We start from the raw sequence: 24103 nt of genomic DNA on the forward strand, positions 1-24103 counted from the left end.
CGCATCCATTCATTAAAAACCAGTTTATTTAAAAATAATCTTTCCCCGCTTCTCGTATCCCAGCCTCACTGCTGGTAAATAACTGCGTTACAAAAGGCATCTTGTATTGCACACGTGGAAACAGCTTTGTTCTCTGTTAAAAGCAGGACTCACCTGACAGCACAGTGCTGTGAAAGGGGCCACAACGGCCCAGCACGCGCCACTCTGACTCTTACGCAGCCCACGCGTCTGAGGCAGGAACCCTCTGGGAGGAGGGAGAGTCCGTGTCATGGCAGGGCGTCCACCCCCCCATACAGAGTGCACTTGCCAGGCATGTGCTCACCAGCAACAACCTGGGCACAGCAGAGGGGACAATGGGTGGCAGCTGTCACTCCTGCTTCCTGTGAAGTCAATGGGAGTTTTGCTGTTGACCATATGCAGGAGGGTGCACCGCCCCCCATGATCATTCATGGTCTGCCATGGGGCCGATTCTGGACGGTGTGGGGAAGGCAGAGGCGGCGCCCTGTGCTCTGGCTGGATGGGGGAAGCCTGGGGCTGCTTCCCCCCTTTCTCCTCCAGGAGAGAGGCCAGAGGTGGGGCTGGGCCGTGGGGGCGGGGCTAGGGGCGGAGCAGTCACCAGCCCTTCCCACAGCTCCACCCCCCCAGAAATTCCTGTGTACCAGCCTGCCATGGGAGGCAGAATTTGGCCTTGAATGTCTGAGTCTTCATGTGCTCAAGGCAGGGAAACTCCAGTGATTCGGGCCAACTGTTCTGTGAGAATGGGCACAAGTAGTGACCTTTTTGAACCGCTGGCGGGAGCCATCTCAAATCAGTGGGTCGGATCTGCAGGCACGGTGCCCCCTGACAGGGCAGAACTAGTGCTCAGCTCCAAGGAGTCTGTGCACAGGGGCTTGGCCTCAGTGTAGCTCCATCGGGAACTCCCTGTGTGCCAACGTACCAGGGGAATTGGAGGGCAAGGCGCCTGGTGCCGGCCTATCTTTTGCTCCTGTCTAGGCTTGGCGCAAGGAGGACAAGGCAGCTGCAGGAATTGCCAGGAGCGTTCTGCTGCCACTCTGCCCTGTCCCTGTCCCAAGAGCACAGCCCAGTTCTTTGGGGCCAAAGGCCAGGCTAAGGGGGTTGCATTTTAATGGTATTTCTCAGCTGAGGGGCCCAGCCCAGAAGTCACATAACTGTAGCCTGAAGAGGGTTCCGCTCCCCTTGGAGAGGGCTGGAAGTCAAGGATGCCAAGGGCACCTTCACTTTTGTAACAGCTGGTTTGACTGGTCATTAGCTCGTTTGACATGACCTTGCAGGCAGTTTAAAGGAGGGGAGGGGTGACTTTGGCTCCCTTTTTCTCAGCAGAGTAAGTGCATACTCTGTGAATTGTCCAATTGGCTCTTAAGGTTCTGCTCCAGGCTAAGGAGCTGCTCTCTCGGGGTCCGGCTTGCAGAATCCTGCCCGCTCAGTGCTTAGCTGAACTGGTTCGACATTTTCCTCTCCTCTCACCACCACCCAGTACCTGCATTGCTTTAACTCTCTTCCCAGGCCTCCCTCCTGGCCCACTCCTAGCCAAGTAACACAAGCCGTCCCAAAGACCTGGGGGCCTCCCACGTATCCGGCCTGAAGCATTACGCTGGATGTAGCCCAAAGCTTCTCCCGAGTGATTCCAAGCCATGTGTAATGGGGGGGGGGGGGTCATGGCTTGTCTGTTTGGCAAGACACACCATGGCTCAGTCTCACATCCTGCACAAACGGCCTCTAGCAACCCTTCACTGGAGAACACGAGCCACTTGCACCTGCTGTCAACCACCTGCTGAGTGCTGGTGGGCCAACGCCTGCCCGCGCTCCTCACCGCAAAGCTCCAAACCCCTGGCTGAAGTCAACAGTCTCTCAGTGCAGACTCCTAGGCACATGGATTCCATGTTATTGTCTTCTTTGGCCGCTGGAGGAGGAGGTAAATACTGTGTCAATGGCTCCTGCCTTCCAGGGTGTCAGGCAGCTGGTCTGTGAAGGCAGCGTTTAGCTGCAAAGTGCTGTAGTTGGGCGGGGGAGTCCTGGGCATGTGATTTTCCTGGGGCAGTGGTAAGCGAAGGGCCGTGTTGAAGGTGGGCAAGTCCTCGTCGGTGCACACGGGGTTGTCGTGACCCTCTTTGGCAGGAGCGTTAACCTGAGGTGGCTCCTGTGGTCGTGGTGCTTTTCGGTCATTCCACCATTTCTTCATCTTTTGCCAGCGGCGCCGCATGACAATGGAGAAGGAGTCAATGAAGAAAACTTCGATGATCTCAATGACACAAACCATGGAGCAGCTCATCCAAAGGCCCAGCTGGCCTCCGAAGTTGGAAAGGAGAATGACAAGCTGGAGGAGATAAGTGTGAAAGGTTATGTCATAACCAGCCAGGACAGAAGCAGCAAGAGAGGCGGCTTCTCAGAGCTGGAGCAATCAGCATCTGCCGCAAGATGCCCCGGAGAGAGATACCTAGACACTGTTCACGGGATGCAACTTGCCCAGCACAGAAGAATCTGGTTGCTAAGTGAGGGCAAAACCCAGTGGGCTGGTCTCTAACTGTCCTGCCTGCTCCACTCTTGCTTGGGCTCTAGAGCTATCAACTAACATGAAACAGCAAAGTCACTTACTCTTGTCTCAGGGCAGGACCTGGGGGGGGAGGTGGCCATGTGACTAGGGCTGAATGAGCCAAGGAACCCAAACGCTCCTTGTGCCCCAGGACAGGACTGAAGCACGTGGAGGCACTGTTTGGGGAAGCATCTGGGTCTAAACGGATGCTTGCAGATGTCATGGTGGCCCCATGGCCAGCAGGGAACTCACCCGAGAAATCTCTCACCCTTACTTACGTTGTTGGCAGGATTCTCGGAAATGAATCTTTCGTTCAGGTCTTTGTAGAACACCACGAGGTTGGCAAGGTCCGTTCTGGGAAGGCAGAGAGAGCAGGCCTGGCTTTAGTCAAACAATAGCATGAGGTAAAGCACCAGTTGGATGAGTAGGGCCAGGCCTGACAAGGAACGCTCTTTCCATGGCCATCAGTAGAGCTGCTCTAATTGTGTCAGAACTTGGGGTGCAGGCTAGAAACACACGAGGGAAACTTACTTGTTCAACATTTTGTTGATTTTCTGCCTTTTGTCCCAAGAGAGGACTCGCAGCATCCAGTCCTTGGGAAACAAGAGAACAGCGTAACTGCCAGGCGCCCGAGACGCGACAGCTCTTTTGGCTCGGGTGTCACTCTAGAATGCCATGATTGTGTAGCAGGGGATCTCCCGCTGCCGCCTGTTGGGGATCTCACAGACCAAGGGAGACTGAGCCCCCAAGGGATGGGGACAGGAGCTGCATGCCTTGCAGTGCTCACAGCCACTGGTCAGGAGTGCCAGGCCAGCGCTCACAAAAGGGGCCTCTCACTTGCAAGGCTGCACTGCTGGATTGGACCTTGTTCCTGCTGGAGCTGTGAAGCTGCCCCTCCCCCATTCATTGCGGGAGGCAGTTCTTCCTTGTAAGCTCATCTCTCCAGGGCTGAAAAATCAGGGTTCATCTTCCCCACTGGGGAAAGGGCAGCCCTCACTCAGAGGGCATGAACCCTGGGAGGATGCGACTCAGCAGCAGAAGCAAGGGGAAAGCCCCAGCCTGGTACAAGGGAGCCCAAGTCAGCCTGCACATGGAGCCTGCTGCCCTCCTTTGCCGCTAGGCAGGCTGAGCAAGCACAGCAGCACTGGGAGCTCACCTCCGAAACGGAAGACGGCCACTGGGCTAAGCTGGTGGTCAGCGTCCATTCCTTAAAGCTGCGGGAAAAGAGGCCTGGTATTAGCTGGAAGGCGGAACTGTTGCATGAGCAATGAATCATAGAATCATCGAGTCACCAAACACTGGAACTGGAAGGAGCCTTGAGAGGTCATCGAGTCCAGTCCCCTGCCCTCACGGCAGTTCTTGCATATCTTGCAGCAGGACTTACCTGCAGGATTCTTTGCAGATCTGCTGACAGCCCAACTGCTCCTTCACAAACTTCTCATGCAGCTTATAGTAGCAGTACACTGCAGAGAGGGAATGCAGGGTGACTTGCCGGGGAGCCAGAGAGATAAGAGTCTGCTCTTGTGCTTAATGCTCGGGGCTTGGGAGACCTGCTTCAATTCCTGGCTCTGTAACAGGCTCCTTCTGTGCCCTGGGCAAGTCCCCCCCTCTTCCGTGGATCCCATTTCCCCCCTACAAAATGGGGATAGGTACTTCCCTTGGAGAGACATGCTCCTCAGGGTAGGAACAGGCTCTTGGTATGTGGAGTCTAGCACAGCTGAGCCCTAGGCTCAGCTGGGCCTCAAATTCTGCCGGAGCATAGAATTCCGAAGCATGGAGCTGGATTTCAAAGCTCTTACTAGCAGAGAGCTAGTCTCTAAGCAGAGCAATAAAAGCACATGTTAATCCATGGCAGATTCATCGTTCCTCCAGCCTGTGGAGAATAGAACGTGTGGTAACGATCTAATGCCGGGGCTGACTGGGATGTGTCTATCAGCTGCACATTTGGCGGTTGTTGTTAGGTGGTAAAGGAGGCTGAGTGGGGACTTTACTAATACTCTAGAAAACTTACTCCAGTTGGGGTATTTCTTGTAGTTGCAGTATTCTGCACCGGGAGGTAGGGGCTGGGCGTACTGGGCACAGCCACAGGTATCCACCATGGCCCTCTGGAAACAGGAATGCAGGCAAATCTGCAGTGAAATAAAACAAAAAGTTGGGCTTCTACAGGTCAGCAGCTGCGCAAGGATGCCATGGTTGCTCCTCTGTTCTGTTCCAAAATAAGCCCTCAGGGAGAACCAGCAGGAACCATCATTTTCCCTTCAGCTGGGATTTCCAGTAGCTGGGAGCCCAGCGTCAGCCCCTCCCCACTGCAGTGCAGGGTTCCATGTTTTAATGAACTCACTCATGACCTCAGCCAGCACCACATCACAGGTTAGGCTGCATGTTAACACCCATTCAAGGCCTGGTGCTGGACTGGCAAAAAGAAGCAATTTCTACAAGCACAATGGGACTCATAAGGGAGGAAATCAGGGTGCCTGACGCTTTTGAGTTGGAGTCATCACAGAAGCCATGCAAAACTAGTGGAAACTTCCTTTGTAAGCGTTCTGCTAGTTGGACCCAGATTAGATAGTATCAGCTATTCATGGACTCTTATCTGACAGGGGCACAGTTTCTGGCTTCAAGGGTTACTAAGCTGTAACATTTGTTTGGCCAATATTTTCCAGTCCAGCAGTGTCAGAGAATTCTGTAATGAGCTAATGTTCCTACTATATATGACAACATCCCCAAGGCAACTTCAAGCTTCAATCACTTTGGAACAAAACCCAGATTTTCAAAGTACTCCTGTATTCTGCAGCTGTGATCCAAAGCATTTCAGCTGCTATGGTGCTTCTGTTGGGTCGGGGGCTGGCTCTGAGGAATGCTGCGCTGATTGTATAAGGGGATTGGCTTTGAGTGGCTTGAAAACTCTCCTCTTTCACCAGCAGAAGTTGGTGCAATAGCAGATATTATAGCCCCCAGCTTCTCTGGAAAAGCATGCGGGACAGACAGAGTCCAGAGCTTTACCTGGAGCGAGTAGCTCTTGTTGTAGAGGTTCGCTACTGGAATGTCGTTGCCAGTCTCCGTGCAGTCGCTGTATGGTTGGCTTAGCTTGTGAGACCGAGTCTGAAAACCAGAACCCAAATGTGGATTTAAGAGGCAGCTGAGCTGAAGACAGGAGACCGTTCAGTGCTGCTTATTGGACACCCTGGGATCACAGTCGTAAACCATAACAATGATGGGGCAGGAGCAGGACTGACGCTACTTCTGGGCCATGCCTACACTGTATAGCTTGTGTAAATTAATGTGTAAATTGCTTTTGTGTAGGGGATTATGTGGCTGCAATTGCTTTTAGATTCTTTCCTAATTACATTTGATGCCTCCATGAGATGCCTCCTGCCTCAGAGCAGGAATACTCTCTCTTTTCTGGGCATACACCATTCCCAGCTGTCTCATGTTGTGTGCCTGCAATATAGGTCTCAATACTGAGAGGTGCTGAGTGTCGTCAACTTCTCCTAAAGCCAACGGCAGTTAAGAGGACTCAGAAGGTCGGAGGTGCTGGCAACCTTGTTCGCCTCCTCCCAACCTCCCTGCTTCTCTCTTGCCTCGCCCACTCACCCATCTCCAGGACTGGTTTTAGAGCAGCCTAAGAGAATGCCTGGCACTGCAAGACGTGCCCTAGATCTCAGGAATACTCATTCGAGCGTCTGTACACCCTTCTCGCTGCCCATACCATATCTGACTTGCCCACAGATCCATGACATCGGATCCAGGAGCATAGGCCCAGAGAGGGGCTCCGTGTGGGTACAGGCTAATAAATCTGCCTGTAGGACCAGGGCCCCTGCAGGTAAATTCCTTGGGGCAGGATCTGTCTGTAAAGCACTCTGCACAGCTCTGGAGCTGTAGAAATTCCAGTCCCTCACTACCCTGGCTGTGCTCATGTGTGCAGTGTAGACCAATGGTTTTAATCAAAGCCCCAAGCTACACCCTGGAAGGGGCAAGGAAAGACACTGATCCAGTCTGGCGAGATCAAGAAGAGACTTGTTCCTTTGGAAAATTCATGTGAAATCGCTTTTAAGTGTCACTCTTTCAGTTCCTGCAAGAGCTCTAATGCCAGGAATCCTGCCTCGCAGGATCTGCTACGGGATCCCTTGGATTGTCTTATACTTGGCTTGCGATAGCTGCTTCTGGTCAGGGCTGGCCTTACCATGAGGTGAACTGAGGCAGCCACCTCAGGTGCCAGACTATAGGGGGGTGCCACTAGGATCCAGAGAATAGAAAATTGTGTCTGCTGCTGGTGCATATGTATGCTCTCAATTCTGCCGTACCATGAGAGGAGTAGAAAAGGAAGAAGGCAGAATTGAGACCTTTCAAAGTTTTGGCCCAAGCATGGGGGCGTCATTTGAGCTCCCCGCCTCAGGTGCCAAAATGTTGTGGGCTAGCCCTGCTTCTAGTGAGTTTCTGCTGTGGCATAGGCTCCTTCTCTGGAATTTATGCACTGAAATAACCCTCCAGAACATTGCTCTGTGTGCAGAGGAGGAGCTGGAAATATCCCCAGTGTCTGCTTTAGGGTATGGTGGGGCAATATATTAGTCTTGGGTGCATCCACTGAAATGCATATGCATCCATTATGGATCCAGCAACCCACATTTGCAAACCAATAAGTGCCCATGAAAAAGCCCATCAGTGCACACGTGGACTATCAGACATGGCATGGCATGGCATACTCAGCCACTCCAAATAAGCAGCCGAGCGGGCTGCTCCTGGTACGGTGACGGTGACCAGCCGTGAAGAGGAAAGCCCAAAAGATCACTGAACTGCTTCTTGAGATTAACGAGGAAGTCTGTATCTTCTGGTAGCACTGCTTTAGGCTTTGTCTACACTTCAAAGTTTAAAGCGCTGCAGCGGCAGCACTTTAAACGGAGAATGTTGCCACAGCACGAGTGCTGGGAGAGAGCTTTCCCAGAGCTCTGTGTGAACCCCTTCCACAAGGGGAGTAGCTAACAGTGCTGGGAGCTCAGCTCCCAGTGCTGTAGCCTGGTGCTTTCCAGTGCTCAAGGAAAGGGGGGGTCCACACACCTGAGCCTGAAAGGCACAGTGCTGTAAAGTGCCAGTGTTCAGCTCCCCTGCAATCAGGCATAAGGCCCCATTGGACTCTATCATCTGCTCTACACTTTGGGAACCCTCTCCACTTATTTCAGCCTTCACCTGACCCCCTACAATAACAATGGTGGCAGATTTCCCTACACAGGCTATCACCAACATCTGGAAGGGTCTTTTCACAGCCAGCATGGCAATAAGCACAAAAGCCATCTATCCGATCAAAACAGCCATTAGTAAGAGGTGAGCTCTGGCATCTGACCACAACCATGTCTGTACTGTGCTACAGCATGTGTGTTACACCTGGTGTTTGAGGGTGTGGATGGTGCCTCAAATATTGTACAAGACGTCAGAATTCTCAAGAAATCAATGGAAGAAAACCAGGATCACCCGTAGGTGTGGAATTCCCACAGGCCTGCCTTTCCAACAGCTCTCACTCCTAAGCAATAAAACCTGGTTCAGAAGAGAATGAGCACATGCCAGTTGCAGTGACTTTCCCTCTGGCCTCGAGCCTTCTAAGGCACTTTAGATAGCCGGGCCTGGGGCATAAGTGCACCCTCCCGACTCACTGCTCACATTTCTGGAGGCTGTGGAACAGCAGCTGGATCTGTTTAACACACATAGCTCGGTGCTGGTAAGCGCTGTTGTGAGCCCGAGGAGGAATATCTTTGTCACTCACAAAGTGCATCCCGATGGAGGTGGCCATTGCAGTCTCAATCTCAGTGCCAATATCTTCAATAAAGGGATATTCATCCTGGTCGTGGACAATGATTTTGGCCCCAGTTGATGTCACCAGGAAGGGATTGTAGTCTGCTTCCTCAACATAAAGAACGACCTGCAATCCTGCAGAACCAAGAAACAGCATAAGCTAGAGTCCTAGCTCAGCCCATGGTCACTGTACAATCTTCAGCATTCCCTAGCAGTAGCATCTGTCTGAACTAAACATCTGGCTTCATGTGGAATTGCAAAGAGACCATTTGAGTGCACCACTGCCTGCCCAAGCAGTCATGCAGCTATTCTTTAGTATCCAGCACAACTAATAATAAAGAGCAATAACTTAGAAAGAAAACCTATTACAAACAAGTTATATAGCTGGGGAGGAATAATTTCATATGGAAAAACACTAGTGATACAACATTTGATTTATGCGATTTGGTGACTGATTGGGGAAATGTTCATTTGAACCAAGCCAATCAGATAATGCATCTAATGCCTACGTGCCAGTCGGCCTCCTTTGGATGCGGTTCCCTGAACAATCTGCTTTCTAGAAGTGTCTTCACTAACTCTGTTCCCTTACCATACTCGCTGCCTCCTGTGGAGGTGGTGAGGATGGTCCCGTTTTCTCCGCTGTTGAAGGTGTAGCAGTTGCCATACAGTGGATGATGGAAAGGGGTGAAGTTTCTAAAAGAGAGCACACAGTTTTTCATCCCAAACTCTGGCCTAGCTGCCTATGGCAATGTAAATTACAGTACTCACTGGACCTCCCATTGGCCTGCTAGGCCAGATAGCAAGCAGGTTAAACAGGTCCTAATTAGACTGTTTGTTACTTAAGTGATGAGGCTCCATATACATATTCATGCATATCTATACATAATCCAGCCAACAAACACGGCACAGTTCCAGGCATAGGCGTATGTGCGCTGTTAGGGTACTCATTCACTAACTGTGAAATCCTGGCCCAGAATTTCTCCCTAAGAGCACCATACATTGAACAATACAAGCACATTTGATGGCACTATCTGGCTTAATTAATATATTTAAGCAATCCTCATCTATGTTCCAGACAACACCTTATTATAAATAATCTGCAAATCTAATTAATATTTATCTCCTGTACTATTTCCTTTGTGCCCATTTTTTTCAAGCTTGGAAAACAGGCGCTTTAGATCTAGTTACCAGTAGTTCTCATTTCCAGGCTCTTGTGCTGCCAATGCTGCGGGAAGATGATTGCTAAAAATATTCCCAGTTAAACATTTAAGAAAGAGGTATAAGAACATTTTTGGGCAGATCCTGCATCCTGAGGAAACCCCAAACTCCCTCGGAAATCAGCAGTCCTGAGGAGCACTTCTGCTGGACTTTGCTCTTCTGAAGGAGTATGTTTACAAAATCCTAGCCCAATTCTACTTAATGGCGTCCATTTAAGAACCAATTCCAAACAATCTGTGCTCCCATGATGCTGACACTGGACAGTGGGGGCTCACAGTACAGGTATGGTCCCTGACTCTGCAATGGACAACTCAGCAGAGTGCTAGCTTTTGAAGCATGTTGGTATTTGAAGATCATTTTAACAGTCTGTCTTTGTGCTCCTCATGACTATCCTCCTTCATTCAGTCCCACTTTCAAGTGCATATTTAATGCTAAATCTGTCAGCAACAATCCGTCCAAGGAAGATGTGTGTAACACAATATTAGAATCTACACATCTGTCTTCACCATTTTGAGTGTAGCCATCAGCTGATTGTCTGCCTGAATTTTACAGTCTGCCTAATCTAGATGGAAAGTGAGGAACAGAGGCTTTGCCTGTGTTCTGTACGTTCCCGAGCACACTGATTTGCACTCTGTAAATAACAAACATTTAACTCCTAATGAATGTTTATTTTACAAAGTGAGTAGTTAGGCTGGTGGGTAGTATTTGTGTACTGTCTAGGGATGTTAAATATTGGTTAATTGAATCATCGATTAACCTCATGAATTGTTATCAGTTACTTGACTATTCTATAGTCCCCGGGGATGGGGCTGCCCTTGCCCCCTCCTTTGTATCAGGGCAGCAGCGTGGGGTGCCAGGCAGGAGCTGGTCTGCGAGGGGAGCCAGTTTAAAAACCAGCTTCCCTCGTAGACCAGTTGCCTGTCACCTTGCACTGCTACCTTTGATACGGGGTGGGGAGTCTGAGCTCCTGGACCTGGCGTGAGCCAGAACTGAGCCAGGCAGGCTGCCTGGCTCCTAACACACTTTAAATGCAGAGCCGCAGCGGGGTGGATCCTGGAACTGGCACAAGCTAGGACTGAGCTGGGCTGCTGGCCAGCCTGCTAAAAAATTTACTGGGAGGGTGGAGGGAAATGTGTGTAGTCTATAGCATTAACTGATAAGCTTTTACTTATCAGTTAATTGGTTCATCAACTACACTACAGGCAGTCCCCGGGTTACATGGATCCGACTTACATCGGATCCCTACTTACAAACGGGGTGAGGCAACCCTGCACTAGCTGTGCCCCCCCCCCAGGAGACCACTGAGACACGCCGCAGTCCCGCCGCCCGCGTCCTCCGTGGAGAGAAAAGCCGCTCCACGTCTCCCTGGTCTGCAGGACTGAGGGAAGTGAGGTGTGGGAGAATAAAATTGAGCTCTGGAGAAATGTTTGGCTAGAGTTTCCCCTACAATATGTACCAGTTCCGACTTACATACAAATTCAACTTAAGAACAAACCTACAGTCCCTATCTTGTATGTAACCTGGGGACTGCCTGTATTACATCCCTAGCACTGACCTTGAGTCACAAGAGATGCCATCGAAGAAACACGTCAGCAGAAGATCCTCAGCAGAATAGCCCATGTTCACTTTCGTTTCCAAGGGAATTTGGGCCATGATGTTCATATAATGCAGCTTGTACCATTCTTGAATAGCATTTACTCCAGAGCTGAATATGTAAACTGCACAGTCACTGCTGTTGTTTGGGTCACACTAATAATAATAGAGGAGGAAGATGAGTTTCAGATGGGGAAGAGGTGGTGTATTTTCCACTGAAGGGTTTGCATTAAGGATGTTAGATATCGATTCATTTAATAATCGTGGAACCACATCAAAACTTAGATCATCCCCAGGGGCAGGGCCAGCTCCATTGTGCTCCTGGCCCCGCTCCTGGGGAGCTCCCTTCCACCCCGATAAGAGGGGACATCAGGAACTGACTGTGTGTAACCTTAAAGAAGCGTGGCTGGTGGGGGCCCCTCATGGAAGATCTAGGGAATGACCTCTCTAGTGTCATAGCTGGCAATAAAGAGAAAGCAATTTAGGCTGGATTTCTTTTTCTCCCAGAGGGTTTGCTGGTATGTGGAATAATCTGTGGGAAGCTGTGGATGGACATATTTAAGGAGCCAGAGGAGGAATATTTATCTGCTGAAAATTGCACCCCGTGTCAGGGGGCTGGATTTGGAAGATCTACAGAACATTCTCTCCATCCTTGAAGGTTCCTCACTAACACCTCAATTAACTCTTGAAAGTTTATCATTTCCCTCCAGTGATACTCTTGCCATCTACTCAACACTTCCATGCCCTGTGCAAGCACTGCACCCAGTCTTCCATGGGAATGGAACTCACCAACTGAAAGCCAACAACGTCTTGTGGCTCCCCGATGTTCACCATACTCGAACCCTGATGAAAGGCACTGCCCTCGATTTTCCTCTTGTGGCCACTTAGAATCTCAGTAGCAGTCTTCTTAAAGAGGTCATCGAACTTTAGCAGAGGGATTTTTTCAAGAAGTTTACTCTGCATGTTCCTGCCTGTAGAATTCCAGTCAGCTGCATCCCGACGCACCTTGGATTTGCCCTCTGAGAATCCATATAAAGTCTCCAAAGCATTTTTTGTCTCTTTGTCCAGTTCAGACAAATGCTCTTTCATTGCGCTATACCTACATTTGAGAGATGTTAATAGGAAATAACATGCCGTATTTGCCCAGTGTCACCTTGCTGGACCACTCTTTGCAGCCCTGTCCTGTCCAATGCATCGTACCATTAGTAGCTCATTGCATTTCTTTCTCATTCCCTTCCCTAGACTGACTGAGTACTGATGCTTTACTTGATTCCCTCTCTCAAACTTTTCTTCACACAATTAATTGGAATTGGCTTGGGTAAAAGCTGGACCCTCGAGATTATCCATTGGCGAAAGGACCATGGACAAAGGGCCATTCTAAACAGCAACAGACTGAGCTGTGAAGAGGTCACTGTCAGGCTCTTCTTTCAAATCTTAGTTGATGAGCAGCAAGGTGAGAGAAGGCAGTGACAGACAATAATACGTGCGGGGATTGCCCTCTCTGCCAAAGCGAGAGAGAGCAGAAAGACGGACAGGAACTGGAAGAGATTCCTCTTGGGAACAACGCAGCTGGGACAGTCCAGTCTGAACTGCAGATCCTCTGGGCTGGAGCATACAGAGAGCAGGATTGGCAGGGAGAGACAGGGATGGGGAGGGGGGACCGTGCATTAGAAAGAAGCGAGCAAAGCAGTTTGGTAGGAAAAAGAATCCAACACAATTTTGAATGGCATATGTCAAAGCATCCCATCTCAGAGAGAGGAGATGGCAAACTCTCTACCCCCTTTTGGACACAGCCAGCTTAGGATATTCTTGCCAGTATTCTTGCCAACAAGTTAAGGAAGTGTGGATTGGATAAATGGACTGTAAGGTGGATAGAAAGCTGGCTAGACTGTCTGGCCCAGTGGGTAGTGATCAACAGCTCGATGTCTGGTTGGTGGTCAGTGTCAAGCGGGGTGCCCCATAGGTCGGTTCTGGGGCTGGTTTTGTTCAACATCTTTATTAATGAGCTGGATAAGGGGATGGATTGCACCCTCAACCAGTTTTCAGATGATGCTAAACTGAGGTAGAGGTAGATATACTGGAGGGTGGCATATCAGGCCCACAGTGACCTAGACAAATTGAAGGATGGACCCAAAGAAATCTGATGAGGTCCAACAAGGATCAGTACCGAGTCCTGCCCTTGGGATGGAAGAATCCAAAGCCCTGCTACAGGCTGAGGACTGACTGGCTAAGTAGCAGTTCAGCAGAAAAAGACCTGGGGATGAGAAGCTGGATATGTGTCAACTGTGTGTCCTTGGAGCCAAGAAGGCTAATGGCATATTAGGGTGCATTGGGAGGAGCATTGCCAGCAGATCTAGTGAAATGATTATTTCCTTTTATTTGGCTCTGGTGAGACCACATCTGGAGTATTGTGTCCAATTCTGGCCTACCCATTACAGAAAAGATGTTGGAGAGGGTCCAGCAGAGGGCAGCTAAAGTGATAAGGGGGCTGGAGCACATGACCTACGAGGAGAGGCTGAGGGATTTGGGCTTGTTTAGTCTGCAGAAGAGAAGAGTGAGGGGGGGATTTGAGAGCAGCCGGATGGAGAGAGGCTGTTCTCAGTGGGGGCAGGTGGCAGAACGGGGAGCAATGGGCTCAAGTTGCAGTGTGGGAGGATTACATTGAATATTAGGAAAACCTATTTCCCTAGGCGGGTGGGGAAGCGCTGGGCTGGGTTCCCTACGGAGGGGGTGGAATCTCCATCCCTAGAGGTGTTTAAGTCCCGGCTTGACCAAGCCCTGGCTGGGCTGATTGAGTTGGGGTTGGTCCTGCTTTGGGCAGGGAGTTGGACTTGATGATTCCTGAGGGCTCTTCCAGCCCTGGGATTCTAGGGTTCTATGAATATTACCCTTTGGCTGCTGCTGAGCACGCCATTCCTGGAAGGACGGTGTTCAGAGCCTGAGGAACAACCAGTGGAGTAGGCAGGGGCGTAAGAGGGGGCTGGTTTGTGCAGACAGATAAAAGGAGCTAAATGCATTGAGCTTGGCCCAAATATGGCCACAAACATCTGATGAGTATGACCAGCAGGAAGCAGAGGTGTAGTAACAGATAGGAGATGAGATTAAAGAGCTGTGGTGTCAAAGCATCAGGATAAGCTGCCTGAGGGGCTCAGGGCTGGAAAGATTCTGAGGAAAAGTCATTTAAAAATATCTGAGAAACACTTTCCTGTGCCCTTTGAATACAGGCCCACCCTGGCTGTCATGGAGTGAGGCAGTCCTTCATACAGTAAGTAACCGCCCCTCCCCCCGGCCTTCCTGGCTTACTTGTAAGGGTTGATATTGCAAATGGTGACTGCTGGGAAGGGCAGCTTCTGGAACTGCACGGTCACTGAGACGGAGGCCGTGTAATAGGACATGATGAGCTCAGCACACTGCCACAGGATCAGGCCCACAGCGCTCAAGGTGAGCAGGATCCAGATGAACTTGCGCAAACGTCCCCTGGATACCACGATACGCCGGCAGCCGTGTGTATTGGTGTTCATGCAGTACCAGTGCATCAGCTCACTGACCGTTGGAGCCTGAGGGCCAGTCACTGGCAAAGTCTTCTTGATCTTGGCTTTGATCTTCTTTGCAGGAGCCATGCTGAACTCTGTGAATGGACAGTGAGGAAGTATTTTAGAGCAACAAGATGGGCGAGGGAACATCTTTTATACTGTGCCAGCCACTGGTGAGAGACCAGCTTTTGCATTACACAGCTCTTCTCTGTGTCTGGGAAGAGTTCTCAGAACTCCAAAACAATAGGGAGCCGAGTTAGTGCAAGGCCCCGTCCCTAAGCAGACAGCAGTCTCTGGAGGGCATTCACAAAGCTAGCAGAGGCAACTGCAAACTCATTTACCTCTGGTAGTTCTTACTTGCTCCCTTTGCTAATAATCTTGGTGATCTGTGTTGAGCCAGGGCCACCTGCCCTACAGCTCTTCTGCTTGTCCTGCACCTAATTCACTGTGGGCCCAATCCTGCAAATACTATTGATCTTAAGAAGGCTACTGACATGCGTAAAGTTACTTTTAAGCAGAGGTGTTTGCAGGATTGGGCCCTAAGCACTAATTACAGCATTTCAGGCTCTTCCAGGGCACGCCACACTGTGAACTTACCAACAGCACAATGACATCGGCACAATTAGAGCTGTCAGCTGGGAAGCACAGACCTCTGATTACAATAGAAACCGCTGCAGTTGCAGGGAGCCAGGGACCCAGCATTACTGGCAAACTGCCCTGTTTTTGCATCCCACGGAACTGAGGGTCTAGACAGTGTTGTGGTGCTGTGCCAGCTGCTAAGTGCATCTCTGCCCATTTGTATTTATTCTGGCATTTTTCTAAACGTTTTACAGCTAGGAAGTGTCCCTGTACAATATATTTGTGCAAAATAACAAACCCTTTCACACAAGTGACACATTCTACAATATGCTCTTAAATCTTTTAAGGGAAACCACACTGTATTTTAAAACAGACAGAAATACTTGAAAATGTGTAAAACACCGGTAATTTGGAAAACAAAATGTAGTCAAGAAATAGGAAATCGTCCTCTTGTGCTCGGGGACCCAAAAGCCAATCCCACAAAGATTTACGCACCTGAGAAAGTTTACTGGTGGGGTCGGTCCCATTTAAGTTAATGGGGTTACTCAGATGAGTGAAGTAGTCTCTATGTATGTCTTCACTGTGGGACAAGGTCGAATTAAGATACACAATGTCAGCTGCGTTAATTGCGTAGCTGAAGTCACAGTACCTTGAGTCCACTTTTGGCACTGTCCGCACTGCAGGAAGTGGAAGGAAGAACACCCTCCCTTTGACTTCCCTTACTCCTAGTGGAGGCAGGCTACCTACATCAACCAGAGCCCCTCAGGTCACAGGAGCAGTTCTTCTCTAGACCCTGTCACTCCAACCCTGGAAGAGCGACAGCAGCAGCTTCCATCTCTGTAGTGCAGACATACCCTGTGGTGCTGCAGAACCACTCCCTGCTTTTTCAAATGCAGGAGAGTTCGCAGGACCAGGGGCATAATTTGCCACAAAAGAAGCGTCCCTCAGCATTTGAAAGCAAGAGACAGGCAGGCAGGAGCCTTGTGGTTTAAGTTATTCATTATTAGAAGCGTTTGCCGGTTGGAACGTGAAAGATTCTGCCCTCTCTTCTACTCAGCTATTTCTAAGAAGTGGAACTGAGGCAGCCGCGGAAGGCACCAGCCGCATCTCTGCTGCTTGGGGCTCCCCTTTGTCACCCCCTACCCGGAGGCTCCCCGACCTCCTTTGACACAGCCCTTGCGCAGAACTCCCGGGGCTGGGAATCCCAGACCGGAGGGGCCATCCTACTGTTGCCTGTGCGAGGGGGAAAGAGGGATCAAGGCTAAGGACCCTGCTGGGAAGCCGCGGTCACTAGGCAGCCCTCCCCCCCCACCCCATAGGTCCTGGGACCCTTCGCTCAAGGAAAGGTGCACAGCAGCGTTTGCGATGCCCGGCAGCTGCGGGCAGCCGCCAGCTTTCCGACCAGGCGCGCCCAGCCCCGCCGGCTGCTCGGAGACAGGCGCTGGGCAGGTGTGGCGCCGGACTCGCCTTTCAACCGCCCGGTGTCTCCGGTCGGGGGAGCGGAGCGGACAGGAGCCCCTTTGCCGGCGGGAGGCTCGGCCAGCCCGGGTACCAGGAGGGGGTATGGCAGCGCCTGGCGCAGGCTGCCCGGTTCATCCCAGCCCAGAGACCGGCCGGCAGGAATCCTCAGCGGAACCACAGGGCGCAGGAGATGCCCGAGCCCCGCCTTGTACCTTGAGCGCCCAAGGACGGGCAGGTGGCATCTCCGGGGCGCCCCGGGGTCCCTCCCTGGGGCCCTGCTCTGCTGCGGGGCAGGAGCCCTGTGATCCGGGGCGGCCCTGGTCCCCCCTTAGTGTCCTGCTCTCCCTGTGGTGGGGCAGCCGGAGCCCTCTCACCTCGCGTGTCCCCGTGGTAGGGGGGTGCCATGCGGCCGATGCGGCAGCCCGGGAGGCGGCAGGTGTCTGTGTGAGATGCTGCGCGCTCCGACCGACACCTGCCGGCTCCTGTGTCCGCCCCGTCTCCGGTTGCCGCCCCGCCCCTGCCCGGCCCGGCACAGCCCGCAGCTCCGGCCGCGGCCCTGCGGCGCCCCCTGTCGGCAGGTCTGGTGCTGACCCCGCCCGTGAGTGCAGCGCCCATGGCCGTGGCCTCAGGGCACCCTGGCACTGGCAGCGGAGCGGGGCGCGGCACATGCTGCAGGCAGGGGGCCTGGGCAGGGAGGGCTGGCGCCGGGTGGAGCCGGGCTGAGCGCTGCACCGGGGTTCCCAGCTGCCTGCGACAGGGGCCACGGTGGCGAGGATGAGAGTAGGGCCAGGAAAAGGGCTTAAAGCTGGGGAGCCTCCTGGCTGGCATTTCAGCTGAGAGCAGGGGAGGTACCGTGGCTCAGGGCCGGTTGTGTGTGTAGAACTGTCTATCACACTCCTCGCCTGGGCAGACAGGGAGAGCTGACAGCCTTCCCAGGTGCAGGATGGGTCTGTCCCTGAAAAGGGCCTCCTTTGGCCCTCCTCCGCCCCGCATGCCATGCAGGGGTTGCTTGTCTTCTCTGGCTGGGAGCAACTTGGCACAGGTGGCCCTGTGCTGCCCCTAGTGCAGAGGGACCCTGTCCTTGCCGGTGACTGGGGCAATACTGCAGTACAAATAAACACCAAAAGTCAGTAGCTCCTCCAGCCTATGTCTGCAGCTCCCTATTGTGGTGGACCAAACTGCACAACCTCATGGCAGCTGTCCCGTTCCATCGCCTGCAACCTACCAGTCAGCTAACTACATATGCTTCCCTTACCGGCTGGGGTGCACATATGAACGGCATGAAGATCCAGGGCAGGTAGTCAACTTCAGAAGGGGCTCTTCACATAAATCTTCTAGAGCTCAGAGCTGTCTTTCATGCATGCAGACATTTCCGTGTTCACATAGCTGGAACAACCATCAGAATATTGACAGACAACATCGCAATGATGCATTACATCAGTCAGCAGGGAGAAGCACAATCACATTCCCTGTGTGCAGAAGCAGTCCAATTGTGGAATTGGTGCATTCGAAACAACATTACCTTAATAGCATCCTACTTACCTGGCACCAACAATGCTATTGCGGACGCTCTGAGCAGACATTTTCCTCACAATCACGAATGGGAAATATGTACAGACATCCTTCAACACATTTTCCACTTATGGGGAACTCCTTGAATAGATTTATTCGCCATCGGCGACTACGTGAAGTGCCTGCAATTTTGCTCCAGGGTGGGCATTGGAAAGGGATCGTTGGGAGACGTGTTTCTAATCAGCTGGAAGATGTCGCTACTTTACGCTTTCCCCCGACCATGTTAATACCCAGAGTAATAGAGAAAACCAACATAGACTCAGCACGGGTAATCCTCATAGCTCCGGCATGGGTGATATAGCCATGGTACCCATTCTTCCGCCTAATGTCTGTGCATCCACCTTACCCGCTTCCTCCCCTGCCGGACCTTCTCTCAGAAACACGGCTCTCTCCTCCATCCCAGGACAGAGACTCTGCTTTTAATGGCCTGGCTCCTGACTAGTTCAAGGCGGCTGAGAATCTCTGCTCAGAACAGGTAAAAGCTGTCTTAATGCGTAGTAGAAGGAAGTCTACTCAAACAACTTACCTTGTGAAATGGCGCAGATTTGCGCTCTGGTGCTCCGACAATCAGTTTGACTCCGATACATTGCTCCTCCATCAGATCCTCAATTAGGTCCTTCACCTTCAATGAACTGGGCTTTCTATCTTGTCTCTGAAAGTACATTTGGCAGCTATCAGTGCTTTTCATCATCCCATAGAAGGGGTATTGATATTTGCTCACCCAATTCATAAAAGGTCTGCTGAACCTTAATCCCCCACGTAGACCACCACTGCCCTCCTGGAACCTGGACTTAGTATTGGATACTCTAATGTATCCTCCGTTTGAACCCTTAGCCATGACATGCTTACAATGAAGTTGGTTTTTCTCTTGGCAATCACGTCTGTATGCAAAGTCAGCAGGTTGGCCGCTTTAATGGCAACACCGCCATTCACATCGTTTATCAAGGATTCAGTCATATTGCGTCTACACCCTGCTTTTATTCCCAACGTTTGTTCTAATTTTCATATCAACGAACCCATAGTGGTACCCTCTTTTTATCTGAAACCTCACTCTTCTTCATGAGAAGCTCTGCTCCATACACTCGACGTACGTCGAGCACTTTCCTTTTATATTGACAGAACCCAAGAATGGCATAGAATGGATTGGTTGATAGTATCAATTGCAGAACGATCCAAAGGCAATGCCTTATCCAACCAACGTATTGCAAGGCTTATAGTGGCATGCATTATAACCTGCCATGCCATTTGCAATAAACCTCTCCAATCCCAACCAAAAGCCCACTCTATGAGAGCAGTAGCTACTTCTATAGCCTTCATGTGAAGAGACCCATTGAGTGATATTAGTCGAACGGCTACCTGGTCATTGAATGCTACATTCATGCACCATTATACAATCGTACAATGCTTAATGTCGCTTCAGCAGTACTTTCTATTATGGATAAACCTTAACTCTGGTATGCATTCTGAGTACTGCTGTGTAGTCACCTACAGTGGAGTACCCACGGGGACCACTCGAAGAAGAAGAAGTTACTCACCTTTGTGCTGTAATGATGTTTCTTCAAGATGTCCCCATGGGTGCTTCATGTCCTGCCCTCCTGCCCGCTCCGGAGCTTTGTCTCTTTCTCATTACAGATAACTGAGCAGTGAGAGGAACTGGCAGGAGCCAGACTGCGCGCGACGACCAAAGGGTGTGAATGGCACGAGACGCTGACCACGCATGCGTGGTCCAGCTGACCATGGCTACTAAAAATCTCTGACCTGTGGCACCGGGACGAGCCCAACACCTACAGTGGAGCACCCATGGGAACACATCTCGAAGAAACATTGTTACTGCACGAAGGTGAGTAACTTCTTCTTCTTCATGGCTTTTTATAGTATTGGCTCCCTGCTACTTCCCCATAGCTTCACTTCCTAGCGTATTAGCAAGGAGGAACAAATGCCTCTATTGGACAGCAATCTGGAGGGTCAGGCAAATGTTTTGGTTGCTCATATCTACAGAGTGTGGTTCTTACATAGTTCTCAGAGGGGAAACATGAGGAGAGGCAGCAGACTGCAATCCAGTCAGTTTCCCTCTGCAGCCAGCTCTGCAGGTGAAGCACTGCTGTATTGGGATTCGCCCTGTCCACCAGTCTGTCTGCTGCCTTATGTCACCTTATTAAGTGTCATAAGGTGCCCAAGCAACTGCCTACAGAGCAACTCAAATACTGTGACATGTCTGGAAATGAAAACAGCAAGGGAGTTTCAGTAACAAACATGCAGGTAAAATTCTTTTACACTGGAGATAAACAAGACACATCTTAACAAATGCCTGGTCATCTAAGTCACCACAGCTGCCATTACCAGCCATGCTTGAACTTTAAGCCAACAGTTGGGACAGAACTTAGAGCCTCCCCGTTTCAAAGCACAGGCCTCCACTACTGAATGAAGGAGAATCTCTGCTAGCTAGTAGCAGTAGAGAGGGTTAGTCTTGAGTCAGAGTCGCTCTTGCAATTGTCAAAGTCAGACAGGACTCTCAGATTTGTCAGACCGCTCAGTTTATTAGCAAAGCTGCTCTGCTAAATTAACCCAGAAAATGTGAGTGCCATACAAGGTTCAAACCCCTTGATTTATACAGTCAAAATTAACAGGATTAAAAGAGGGGCAAAACGTCACATAATTAGTGTGAGGCTAGTCAAGTATTTTCATTTCCACATCAAGCACACAGCAATCTCCTGTCCATATCTCCTTGGTTATCTCAATTGCTTTCTCCCTAACACCTAATGTTCCTTTTCCTATTAACTCTGGCTAGCACTCTGGAATCTGCATACCTACAAACAACATTAACATAATTTTCTTCTTCCTGTTAAAAGACAAACAGTATTCCTTCAACTCATTCAACTATTACAGCACAATTCATCTTTCTCTTACAGTATAATTCTTTCTACTTTCACACAATATTTCCATAGAGCCAAGCCTGGCCCAGAGTCTATGAATGATACTGTAACAGTATTTTAAGAATAGAAAAAATTGGCAAGTTAGATTCTAGCCAGCAGAGGGAAGTAGCACAGAGACACTAACTGGCTCTTTGCCATGTGTTGCTAATTTACCATCCCAAAGAAGGGTGAGCTGGAGTTCTGGAAATCAGAGAAATCTGTGTGCATGCAGAACTTTGCAGCATGGGGAAACGTGACAAATAGTTGGTTACAGGGAAGCCACAGAAATACTGCTATGAGAGGGATGTGGTAAAATACTAGCTACAAAAATGTCAACTAACCAAAGAAACCATTGACTATTTCTTCCCCCTTTTTTTCTTTCTTTTCCTTCTTTCTCCTTCTCCCTCCATCCCCTATTTATTTAGGAACTGGGCTTTTAATAACTCCAGTCATCGGAAGAAGTGGGCTGTGCCATGAAAGCTCATGATCCCATCCACGTTTTGTTAGTCTCTAAGGTGCTGCAGGACTATTGGTTGTTTTTTAAGTTTAACCAAAGTACGTTAGGAATGAATATGGCTGTATGTGAGGAACGTGTGCAAACCTTTTCCTGACACCCTCATGAGAATGATCCTGCTCCTCACAGAGTCCTGTTGTGCACCACGTCCTTTTCCCACGCTGTCACAGAAATGTGTGCGAAGCCACCACCCACGTCACGGGCACATCAGATGTCACAAGTGGAGGAGAGTTAGGCAGAGCCATTATTGGGATGGGAATCTGCCAAGGAAGACCTAGGTGATGTGGAAAGTGTCTTGAGCAAGTCAGTGCAGGACACGTGTCACAGGGTATGGGCCTTCGCTTTGGAAGTCCGGGTGGGTTTACAGGGAGTGATCCTAGTCCTTGTGTAAACGCCGCCAGAGCAGCAAGGGGCACTGCGCAAGTAAATTCTCTCAAGGCAGGAGCATTGTAGCAGTGCTAGCAATAGCTCTACCCTGCCCCTCACTGGGACTTGGCACAGGGACATTTTGGCCGTGGGCTGGAGCAGACTGCGGCCCTGCCACTGAGGGTATTAGAGTTTGGGTTTGGAAAAGGCTGAGGGCGGGCGAATGCTCATGGCCGCTCTACATTCTGTAGCGCAGTGGTCACCAAGCAGTCGATTGGGATCTACCAGTAGATCGTGGAGCCGCTGACAGGGGATCCTGACAGGTTTGGCCAGGAAGCTAGCAAGCGCTGGCACTTCAGTTGCCCCTCCACTCACTGTCATGCTGCTCTTGCCCTTTGCCTTGCAGCTGCCCCCCTCCCCCGGGAGCCTCCTGCTTGCTGTGCAGAGTGTGGAGGAAAAAGAGGGTCGCTGATGTCAGGGTGTCCCCACTTCTCTACCCTATCCCCACACAGAGACAACGGGATGGAGGGGGCCTAACCTGTCATGGCTGGAGTAATTGTCCCTGTGGGAATTGCTGCTCCTGGAAGTGGCTGGCATGTCCCTGCAGCCCCTGACAAAGGCAGAGCAGGGGGTCTCCATGTGCTGTCCTTGCCTGCAGACACCGCTCCTGTAGCTCCCATTGATCCGTGTCTGGTAACCGTGGCCAGTAGGAGCTGTGGGCTCAGTGCCTGTAGATGAGGGGAAGCACATGGCGCCATGGAGCCGTTGCTGTCCATGCCAGCTGCTTTCAGGAGTGGGGCAGGGCCAGGGCAGGAGTGAGCCTTCCTTAACCCCGCTGCTCCACCACCCAGAAGCTGTCTCAGTTAAACGGTGCCCAGCCAGAGCCTGCTTCCTGAACCCCATCCCTGCCCTGAACGTCCTTCTCCAGCCACCGCCTGCTCCAGATGTGAGTCCCCCTGCACCCAAACTTCTTCCCAGAGCTTGCCCCCTGAACTCCTCCTGGACCCTAATCCCCCACCCTGGGCTAAGCCCAGAACCCCTCCCACACTCCAAGCCCCCGTCCTGCCCTGGACTGCTCCTTCCGGGCAGTGTCTCGTGAGGTGCAGCACAGCATCTGTGCCACACAGTGACCCCATCCCCCTACACTGAGAACAGGACACTGGGGAAGTGATGCTCTCTCTCTCTCTCTCTCTTTCACTCTCACACTCACACACACAGGCTACGTCTACACTGGCCCCTCTTCCGGAAGGGGCATGTAAATTTCACGAGTCGTCGTAGGGAAATCCGCGGGGGATTTAAATATCCCCCGCGGCATTTAAATAAAAATGTCCGCCGCTTTTTTCCGGCTTTTAAAAAAGCCGGAAAAGAGCGTCTAGACTGGCCCCGATCCTCCGGAAAAAGTGCCCTTTTCCGGAGGGTCTTATTCCTACTTCAAAGGGCACTTTTTCCGGAGGATCGGGGCCAGTCTAGACGCTCTTTTCCGGCTTTTTTAAAAGCCGGAAAAAAGCGGCGGACATTTTTATTTAAATGCCGCGGGGGATATTTAAATCCCCCGCGGATTTCCCTACGACGACTCGTGAAATTTACATGCCCCTTCCGGAAGAGGGGCCAGTGTAGACGTAGCCACAGTTTTTCTCTCTCTACACACTCTCTCTCACACACAGTTTACACACACACATACACACATATACATAAGGCAGTTTATGTAAAAGAAGTAAATATACACACACACTAGAAGATTTATCCAGCCTTGCTCGGGTTCTTAACTCAATTTTTGTTTCTCTTCCTTTCAATCATTGCTCGGGAGTGGGGAGGAGGGGCTGGAGAAGAGGGGTTCGGGGTTCAGGCTGCTCCAGGGAGAGAGGACAGCCCCAGCCCTCTCTCTCTGTAGCAGGTTGGGGCCAGGTGAGAGGTGCCTCTCTGTGACCGCTGCAGCTCCAGCAGGCACTGCCAGGGACGGGTACATGTCTCCCAGCTGGGGCAGGTCCAGGTTCATCTGCCCCTTGCATTTCCCTCACTT

The 24103-nt window shown here is 51.0% G+C and overlaps 1 protein-coding gene across 1 annotated transcript; it reads right to left on the bottom strand.

Moving 5' to 3' along the window:
- Positions 1–1385: 1385 nt before the first annotated feature.
- SCNN1G (sodium channel epithelial 1 subunit gamma) lies at positions 1386–17222 on the bottom strand. Its single transcript, XM_006125804.3, has 13 exons — positions 17094–17222; positions 14450–14774; positions 11936–12245; positions 11109–11302; positions 8925–9028; positions 8307–8470; positions 5555–5653; positions 4563–4680; positions 3936–4014; positions 3708–3765; positions 3083–3144; positions 2830–2905; positions 1386–2335 (listed from the first exon to the last, which is right to left on the bottom strand). Exons 1-13 carry the CDS (start codon positions 17122–17124, stop codon positions 1946–1948), a joined length of 2010 nt encoding a protein of 669 aa, XP_006125866.2. The 5' UTR covers positions 17125–17222; the 3' UTR covers positions 1386–1945.
- Between the last annotated feature and the right edge of the window lie 6881 nt (positions 17223–24103).

This window comes from Pelodiscus sinensis, chromosome 16 (genome assembly GCF_049634645.1).
Source record: "Pelodiscus sinensis isolate JC-2024 chromosome 16, ASM4963464v1, whole genome shotgun sequence".
Classification (NCBI taxonomy): Eukaryota; Metazoa; Chordata; order Testudines; family Trionychidae; genus Pelodiscus; species Pelodiscus sinensis.